The sequence below is a fragment of the Oryza glaberrima genome, chromosome 8, assembly GCF_000147395.1.
Source record: "Oryza glaberrima chromosome 8, OglaRS2, whole genome shotgun sequence".
NCBI lineage: Eukaryota > Viridiplantae > Streptophyta > Magnoliopsida > Poales > Poaceae > Oryza > Oryza glaberrima.
The window spans coordinates 4,501,712-4,511,962 of record NC_068333.1 but is presented as its reverse complement, the minus strand read 5'-3'; the positions used below and the strand labels follow the sequence as shown (position 1 = coordinate 4,511,962).

The following is a 10,251-nucleotide window of genomic DNA, read 5'->3' as shown; positions in this document are numbered from 1 at the left end:
GTGTGGAAAACTATAGCTACACTTGAAATGGACGGAGGGAGAGGGAGTGCTACTTCTCCCTCCATCCAAAAAAAAGACAAACCCTGGTCTCCGTGTCCAACGTTTGACCGTTCGTCTTATTTAAAAAAATTATGAAAAAAATTAAAAAGATAAGTCACGTATAAAGTATTAATTATATCTTATCATCTAACAACAATGAAAATACTAATTATAAAAAAATTTCATATAAAACGAACAGTCAAACGTTGGCACGGAAACCTAGGGTGTCTTTTTTTTTTTTTGGACGGAGGTAGTAATTACTATATTACTGTATCTTGACAAAGAGGGAATATATAAAAGGAACAGATTCGAACCCGTCCTTTCAAGTTTCACACCGGCCCTTCAAGAAAAGAATCACGTCGTACACGTTCCCCATATTACACAGTGAAGTCACTGTTTTGTCGTCCTTCCTGGCCTACGCCAAGGGAGAGTACGTAAATCGATGGTCGGCCGGGTGTTGGTCGTTTCCCTAGCTGCGGGACTACTGTAAGGGAAAGGTTCGATCGCATCCGGCTCCATTTGCAGCATCACACAGGTATGGATCCATGGTTGTAGAAAGCTAATTAACGTTAATTAATTAGTTTTATTTCGATCGAGTTGCAGGTTCTGTTGTTTCCAAATATATATATATATACTAGGTGAAACCCCGCGCATTGCTGCGGGAATTTAGTATAATAATAATAAAAAAATAACGTGTAAGATAGATACATAACATCAGATTAAGTAAATTAATGTGTTTATGATAATTTAAATTTAAATAGTATGTAGAATGATGATTCAAACGTAAAAAGTAAGGTGGTATGACTTTATGGAAAAAAAAAGTAGGGAGATAGTTTGGACCGTAGATTAATCATCTAAAGGCTAAAAATAATTGATGTGATATGACTTAATTAGAGGAAAAAAGGAGAAAGATAATTTAGACCATAAATTAATCATTTAAGCACTAACTAAGTGAGGATAAACTATGTAAGTATATAGGATATCATATTCATAGGAGTGAGTATGCGCACGTTATGAGCGCCTGCGTTTGTACTATGTTTCTCAAAAAAAAAAGAAATATTATGTGAATTATGTTGGATGATAATTTCACATGTTTGTATTTGAAAAGCTCTTAAATTATAAAAACTATAAAGATATAGCATATTTGCATGATGTTTAAATGTGATGATTGTTAGTGGATGATGATGTGGAATCTTGTTAATTAGTGGATGATGATGTGACATCTTATTAATGAATGATGATATGACATCTTTGCATGTCAAGATTAAGGAGTTAGTGGGGGATAACTTTATAGTAAGATAAGATATATTGATCTAGCTACATTGATACTCCCTCTTCTAAATATTTGACGTTGTTGACTTCTTTAAACATGTAGGACCCTCGTCATAGATGAGTTACATGTTATCGTCACATGTTCGTTCAAGGAGAACCACCACGTCCTCTCAAATCAATAATACACTAAAATAAGTAGTCAATATTAGTTCAACATAACCGGTCTATTGCATATATCACCTAAATATTATTCTCCAAGACATAGTAGAATAGTGGTATATTAAAAACTCAAATTAATCAATATTGTTTTGTAAACATACTACAGGTAACATTTCGAGCATCTACTTCAAACAAAAGCTTCCTTTTCAATTAGGATTTCTACGAGCACGAAGCCAACAATTTGTCCTCCAATAGCGGGAGGGTTGATGGCTTCAAATTTCCAACTTGTTTTCTATTAAATAAGACTATAGTTAGTACTCTCTCCGTCCCATAACGTAGCAATCTAGGATGGGATTGAGACCCATTCTAGAACTACGAATCTGAACATGAGGCAGTAGCCAAGTATTGTGATGACTACTCATATCTCCAAGGGGACTCATTCCATTCGTACTCATACCAAACCTTATATTTCTCAGTCCCTCTACAAATTTTAAGTATATCCTATCAATATTCCTCGACTACGTTGAATTATTTTTGTCAAGTATATTAGCTTACATCAATCTATCTTTTTGTTACATGCCAACAAAGTAACTCAGCCTCCGTAGGATTGGCAAACATTTTCTTGATGTGCTCGGTAACAGGGAGATACCAAACAATCTTAGCGAGGTAATTGAAAAATAGCAGATACAGAACACGCATCAAAGTTGGCGTATTATTTGTAGTACAATATGTCATTTCAACATATGTGAATTCTTCTAACCTCCAGCCCCTAATGGGCATAACACTTGCTTTACATCATAAGTCGTCTTGGCATTTTGTTCCCCTCTAGTAGCAAGTCCTTTAGCAAGTCAAGTAGATCCATGAAACTAAAATAGTTCTGAGAAACTCTCGTGTAGCCAACCGTTATTTGCATTAAGCTTCATGTGATCCAAGACGTCATATAACTTGGTGTGCTTCAGCTTGTATCCAGGATATAAAGGCTTCTTAGAATCTGTCACTAACGTGCTAAATTTCTCATAATCCCTCTCATTATAGGCTGACTCCTTAACATCACATAATATTTCTGAGAGGGTATCTGGGATGACATCGATGATATCACCACCCAACCGAGATGGGACGAACACGTATCTTGTTCCGTGTTCTATACATCTCTCACTTCAGCAATTGGAATATTCGATGGCTCTTGCTCTCTATGCTTGGTCCAGCATGTTTTATTCTTTATAAATCCTCTATGTATCAGATGAGACGGCACCAACACCCTTTCTAAAGACATCTTCTCATTTCTGTAGTCTACACATGGACTTACCATATATTCGTTCCTTATAGTCCTCTTATCATCATCCACAACATTCAGAAATTCAACAACTCTATTCCTAAACTCTTGGCTCAAATGATTAGTTGTGTATATCCAACTTCACTCCATCTGTGAACATTAAATTTAGACAACAATTTTATCAGAAAAAATAATTCAGCTTTACCCCAAGTTATCTTTTTCTTAACCTAATCGTTGCACGTGCCCACTCTCCCAAAATATGCACAGTACATAGGGTTGGGATGACAAACAGTTAGAGGATGGGGGTAACTCATCTTTGTCGGGTAAATCGGTCAACACATTAAAGATGAGTTATAGTTATCTTTGACGGGCCACCACATTAACACCCGTCACAAATGACCCCTTATCTATAACGGGCGTTGTTTAACACGTCACAACTGAGGTACTGCATTTGTGATGGGCGTATACTGAACACCCGCCATAGGTGAGGGGTCATCCGTGATGGGCCTATATATGGACCTGACAAAGGGAAAAAGGTGTTCTACGTCAGGTTCTAATAGGGGCCCATCACAGCTAGGCCCTTACTTGTGACAAGCTGCGTCCCGCAGCCTTATCTCAAAATAGCTCCAATTTAAGCTACTGGAAATGAGGCCATCTATGATGAAATATTTCCACCTCACAAGTGAGCCATCGCAGATGAGCCAATTTGTGGTAGTGTCACTCTTATATACTCCCTCCGTTTTGTAATGTATGGCACCATTAATTTTTTTAAATACGTTTAATTATTTGTCTGATTAAAAAAATATAATTATTATTTATTTTATTCTGACTTGATTTAACATCAAATGTTTTCTTTAAGACAAATGATCAAACGCTTATAAAAATAATGTAGTATATATACCACCCGGTTGAACCTTTTGAGGCCATTAGATCACTGCTCCTATACGAGAAATGAGTTACAGAGAATATCCTACTATCTAGTCCTTAATTACTCATAGAGTCCTGGTGATGTTTTTGCATGAACGAATTTCTCGTGTGTGGTTTGGGTTGAAATTCACGCACACCGTTCCCTTAGCCTTACACAGTGCTCCTAGTACTCACCCTTTCCAGGATTCCAGTAAAATGATAGTACGAACTCTAATCCGGATAGAGATTTTTTTTTTTTTTATGTGAGTAGCAATAGCTAGAAATCCAGAATCCCCATGGCACAACACTTCCTTAGTCGTAAACAAAATAAGTAGTACTTCCTCCGTCCTATAAAAATTACATTTCTAGCTAATTTAGGACAAAACAGTAGGATTAGAAAATGACCATAATGACCTTATTTAATAAATCCATTGCATGCACACATTCCATATATACAAATGATTAAAAGGAAGTTTGAGAGAATTAACCCATATAATTAGCATACTCAAATTACTAGCTGAGAGAACTTAAGGAAACTTATCTAGATGAATCAATTTGCTGGACCTCACATGGCTAGAAATACAATTTTTGTGGGACAAAGTCTTAGAGCTAGAAATGCAATTTTTTTGGGACAGAGGTAGTAGTAATATAATTGTGATTAACTTGTGTGTTGATCTGTTTCAGAAGCAAGCAAGAGACGCCGTCGATGGCTGGGGCAGAAGTGTTGATGCGGGCATGGAACGAATGGGGCATCCAAGCTCTGGTGCTTCTCAGCTTCACGCTCCAGGTCTCGCTCCTCGTGCTGGCGGAGTTCCGCCGGCGCGTGAACTCCGACGTGCTTAGGTTCTTCATCTGGTCGGCGTACATGCTGGCCGACGGGACGGCCATATACGTCCTCGGCCACATGTCCGTCACCAGCAGGTCGACCGAGCATCAGCTGATGGCCTTCTGGGCACCATTCCTGCTGCTGCACCTCGGTGGGCAGGACAGCATCACCGCCTACGCCATCGAGGACAACCGTCTGTGGCTACGCCACCTGCAGACGCTCGCCGTGCAGGTGGCTGCAGCTGGCTACATCCTCTACGAGTCCTCTATAGTTGGCAGCCATTCCTTGCTCCGGTGGGCCACCATGCTCATGTTTATCGCCGGTGTTGTCAAATACGGGGAGAGGGTGTGGGCGCTCAGGTGCGCCGATAGCACCCAAATGGGAAAGAATTACCGAACTCTTCAAGTTTCCACCATAGTGTCTGAATGCTCTTACTATCTTGATGACAAGATAATTTCTATACCTCCGTGGGACACAGAAGCGTACCTACTGATTGCTCACCGAATGGTGGAGGTTCCCAGGAATTGGTTGAAGGGGCCGCCGAAACCTGATCTATCTCTGTACCCTTTTGCTTCGGATTTGAGCGGGAAGGATCTGTATAAGGTGGTCGAGATGCAGCTCTCCCTGATGCACGACATCTTCTACACCAAGGTAGAGGTCATCCACAGTAATTTGTATGGCCTTTGCATTCATATGCTTCCAGCCATGGCGACCACCGCCACATTCCTGCTGTTTCAGCTGGTGATACTAGGCCGTGAGGGCCATGGCTACGACAGGCTAGATGTGGCTGTCACTTATGTCCTGCTAGTTGGCGCTGTCATCCTGGAGACCGCGTCCTTGTTGCGGGCCATGTTCTCGAGCTGGACATGTCCTCTCTTGGTGAGGTGGAGTCGCGATAAGTGCGGAATGGATAACAATACTGTATGTAACAATCTGGGCCATACAATTACGAGTCTCCGCCGGCTCGTCCGTGCAGCGCAATGGAGAAGAAGGTACTGGTCGTGCTCCATGGGGCAGCACAACTTGCTTCGGTTGGGCGTTGGCAGCAAGACCAGCCAAGGCAGCAAGATGGCAAGATGGATGGGAGTTGAGGATTGGTGGAACACTAAGGTTTACTCGTGGTCCATCCCCGTCTCGGAGTTCATCCAGGAGCTGTTGGTGAACCATGTATTGGAGAGAAAAGGTGCTGCCTCCTCCTCGATCTCGATGGTGTTGGACGAACAATATCAATTTCCAATTCCATCAAAAGGAGAAGAGGAGGTTGTAGAGGAGGGCTCTGCCTCTCAAGGATCAAGACAAGAAGCAGAAGCAGATGATGAAAATACTAATCTTCTTTTTGATTCAAAGGGTCGAGCGGAGTTGAAGAGATGGGGACTGTACAAGGGCGGCCTGACCTGGAGCGTGGAGGAGCGCATCCTTGTCTGGCACCTCGCCACTAACATCTACCTCACCTGGTGGAACAAGAAGCAGCAGAAGCAGGCCAACCAACTCAACAAGGCCGAGGCGGTCGAGGCGCTCTCCAACTACATGATGTTCCTCCTCGCCGCACGCCCCTACATGCTGTCTCCCACTGCCAGCCGTGATTCATACGTCGAGATGGCCTACGCTCTCACCGCTGCTGGTGGTCTGCGGTACAACTCAGCCGAGGAACTGGCCAGCTTTCTATGGACCTACGGGGATACACCTGGGCATGATGATCGTCATAACCTACGATACAGGTACGGTTCCAACCTTGATTTTACAACACAAGATCATCTCCAGCTGGTTTTAGAAACCGGATGTGAGCTCGGTGCAAAGCTCATCAGCAAGGAGGAAGACGCAGTGGAGGGCACGCTGGGCCTGATGGCCCAAGTCTGGGTGGAGATCCTGTGCCACGCGGGCCAGCAATGCAGCGCGTATTCTCATGCCCGGCAGCTCAGCAACGGCAGCGAGCTCATCACCGTCGCTGCCCTCCTAGTGGAGTACGCCACAAAACGTGTCCTAACGTTTCCTAACTAATAATCCCAACCACCAACAAGCTCGCTCATCAATCGACGACTGTTTGGCAATTCCGAAGATTAAACCCTTCGTTGTTTCATTTTTTCTTGTTCTTAGTCACTGCAGCTCATCCAGTTTTTTCGGTTCCAAGACTCGTTTCCATTTTACGTACGTTGGAGTCAGGCCAATCGGCCGAAGCATTGTATTCCTGAGGCGTGCGAGTTCGCGTCAGGTAGTTTGGCGCTTTTCAAGCGTGCCACGACCGATCGCGTGGGATGGCACATGAGGTGTTCGATCGTGAGGCGCTATAGTCGGCCACTATGGCCATCTCTTTTCCGTACTTAATAAAAGCAGAAAGAAAAGCAGCAAAGCATTTTAAAGCTGCGTCAAAAGTTGTGCTCCTATTCATATCGTGGTGTGAGCTCTAGCCATGATGACTGGCAAGTGGCAACAACTCTTCCCTGTTATTGTTAGATGTAAACCTGTTGCAGATTTAGTTGGATAACGGACGAAGAGGGGTGGGTGATCGACTGGGCTAGGTCGCTATGAGCTCGTGCGTTCGGCTCAGGCAACAACACGTCAACACGAGCCACACGCACCGACGATGACATAAGACAGGGAGCGCACAGCGCATGTACGGAGCCCCCCCCCCCCCCCCCCCCCCAAAAAAAAAAAAGAAAAAACGTTTGCCAGAAATATCTTCAATTTTTAACCGCGCAGATTCGTCATCCTCTTCAAAGATGCATTCTCACATATCACCCTCTTAAACAATTTTAACTATTTATTATCAAAATCAATTAGATTATTGCTATTTTACCATTTATCACTACTAGAAAACATTTTTTTACAGATGGTCAAAATGAAATTTTCCAAGTGCACATTCACCCAGCCTGTACATCAAGGCCTGCGAAAGTACGCCATTTTCACTGGCGGCCTTCGGTCCTGCCTACGAAAATTGTTAAAAATGACTTTTGCAGGTGACCTCTCCATCTTTGTAGGCGCTAGATCCACCTGCCTGCGAAAATATTTTCAACAAACAAAAAAAATCCATCATGCCTACCCGCTGTCGCCCTCCCCCCTCTAGCCGGATCTACGGTTAGGGTTTTGGGAGGGAGAGGGAGGGGAGGGGAGCCGCGGCCCTCCCCCCTCCAGTTGGATCTGGGAGGGGGAGGGGGAGGAGCACCGCCGTCAACTGGACCTGGCGCCACGAGCGACCTCCGGAGCGCCAGTTGCCCTCTGGAGCTCTTGGACAGTCTCCGGAGCCATGGATGGTCTCCGGAGCCTCGGTCGGCCTCCGGGGCCGTGGATGGCCTCCGAGGCCATGGATGGCTTCCGAAGCCCAGGTTGGCCTCCATAGCCCTGATTGGTCTCCGGAGCGCTTGGACAGTCTCCGGAGCCATGGATGGCCTCCGGAGTCTCGGTTGGCCTCCGGGGCCGTGGATGGCCTCCGGGGTGAGCTTTTACACCCTTTATTATTGTCTAACAGTCTCCTGTGTAAAAAGTTCAGAATTACTCCCTCCTCCTCCATTTTGGGACAGGGGGAGTACTATCATTTACATGTTCGAGATGCCGCAGAGATGGTCAGACGGACTTTCTGAACAGTCCCTCTGTCTTATATTAAAATATAAGTATTTTTGGATCTCAGCACGGTCTTCGAGACGCTACTTTGCCCAATAATATTTATTAAAGTAAGTTGTTTTAAATAAAGAGAGTTGCATATTATGATAGTTCGTTTAATGATAAATATCATAACATCAAATTTACATGATTAATCTTTTTAAATTATGTGCTATTAATAGTCAAAATTTAAAAAGTTTGACTTCGTACTATTCTAAAATAGCTTATATTTTGAGACGGATGAAGTATCAAAATTCATGCAGTTTGAAATTTGAATCATCCCAAATTAAGCCCTGTCACTCTTCAATCAAAATAAAAAAAATACTATAAACAAGCCCTGTCAAATTTCTCTAAACCGAATCTCACCGCATCGTTTTTGTCTTTGGCCTTGTTTAGTTCCCAAAATTTTTTTCTAACGTCACATCGAATCTTTTGACACATGCATGGAGCATTTAATATAGATAAAATGAAAAACTAACTTCATAATTTACATGGAAATCACGAGACGAATCTTTTAAACCTAATTAGCCTATGATTAACCATAAGTGCTACAGTAATCTACATATGGTAATGACGGATTAATTAGGCTTAATAAATTCGTCTCGCGGTTTCCAGGTAAGTTATGAAATTAGTTTTTTTTTGTGTCTAAAAACCTCTTCCAATATCCAATCAAACATCCGATGTGACATCCAAAAATTTTCTTTTCGCGAACTAAAGAAGGCCTTTGTTCATTTGCCTGAGCCTCTCGTCTTCGCTCTACCAGAGTTTTCAGTTTCAAACTCTTCTCCATTCCATTTCCACCGCAATGGCTTCCTCCTCCGCCTCTCGCCGTCGCCGCCGTCACCACGACCACGGCAAGCGGACCAGGTGGGGCGGCTGCCGGTCATTATCCTCAAGCGCTGATCTGAGCCTCCCCCCACGTGCCGCCACTCTCTGGAAACCCTAACTCTTCCCCCTCCTCCACCACCAACACCACCTCCGGACGCCGTGTCGATCGGCGGGCGCAGGAGGAAGGGAAGGCGGAGGAGGTGGAGGCGAGGGACTGGGCGGAGCTGCTGATGGACGCGATCCTGGCCATCTTCCACAAGCTCGACCACATCGACATCCTGATGGGGGCTGGACTGGCCGGTGTGCCGCTCCTGGCGCTGGCGACGCATCTGACATGCGCGGCCAAGCCGACCTCTCCTTCGAGCTCAACCTCTACAGGATGGTGCTGTGGCGGAGCTAGGATCGCTGGACGCCTAGGGCTCAAATTGAAGGCTAAAACTCTCCATGATAATTCATACACTAAAGCACAGTAAAACTACAGGGAAAAAAAAAGCAAGCTTTAACCAAAATTTCTAAGCATACAGTAAAAATACAACATTGAACTAAAATTTCACTAGAATACTTAATGGGACATATCTACATAACTTTCACTCTTCATCTACCGTAGGTAGAAAACCTGAAGCTGAATCTGAAAAAGGAAAAATCATATTAAGTATGTAGGTCATGGTAATGTTTGCGCGTCCTCAAAGCCTAGGGTCAGCAACAATCACATTTAGAGCAAGCACAGCATCATTTTGCCCATTGTTACTTAATAGCCTCTGTTCCTGCTGTTACTGGGGTTGGGATGGATTCATGAGTTTCTGGGGTTGGAGTGAACTCACTACCATTGGGCTGGACTTGGTAGAATGATTTTAAAGTTCTACTTCTCTTTCATCTAGGAAATCAAAACCAATTCCTAATTGAGTAATTGACTAACTGTTATCAAATGCAAAATAAGGATAGATTAGAGAGGAGACTGACTTGTATTTGGGTAATCAAGCTTTGAAGCGCTGCAGCCCGCTCGTTGGCGCTGCCGTCGGCCCGTCGCCGGCTTGCCGCTGCTGAGAGCCCGAGGCTCTGTGAGGAGCCGCCGATGTGCGCCGCTAGCCCACCGTCCAATTCCGTGGTGGCGCGGTCCGCTGATGCGCGCCGTTGCCGTCGACCTGTCTTCGATTTGGCGAGACCGCGAGATGGCGAGAGGAGAGGACGAGCAGGTCGAGCGTGACGCGGGGCGGGGATGCGGCGCTACTGGCCTGATGGGAGGCAGAGTGAGAGGAGATGCGGTGGGACCTGGGACTAGGGTTGTGTTAACGACCAAATTTGGTAATATCAGTATCGGGGATGAAGATTAGATCAAAGTGGAATCATCTCGGAA

At 44.3% G+C, this 10,251-nt stretch overlaps 1 protein-coding gene across 1 annotated transcript; it reads left to right on the top strand.

Moving 5' to 3' along the window:
- The first annotated feature begins 4,288 nt into the window (after positions 1 to 4,288).
- On the top strand, positions 4,289 to 6,889 carry LOC127781612 (uncharacterized). Its single transcript, XM_052308597.1, has one exon. The coding sequence runs from the start codon at positions 4,356 to 4,358 to the stop codon at positions 6,471 to 6,473; it is 2,118 nt and encodes a 705-aa protein (XP_052164557.1). The 5' UTR covers positions 4,289 to 4,355; the 3' UTR covers positions 6,474 to 6,889.
- Positions 6,890 to 10,251: the final 3,362 nt, after the last annotated feature.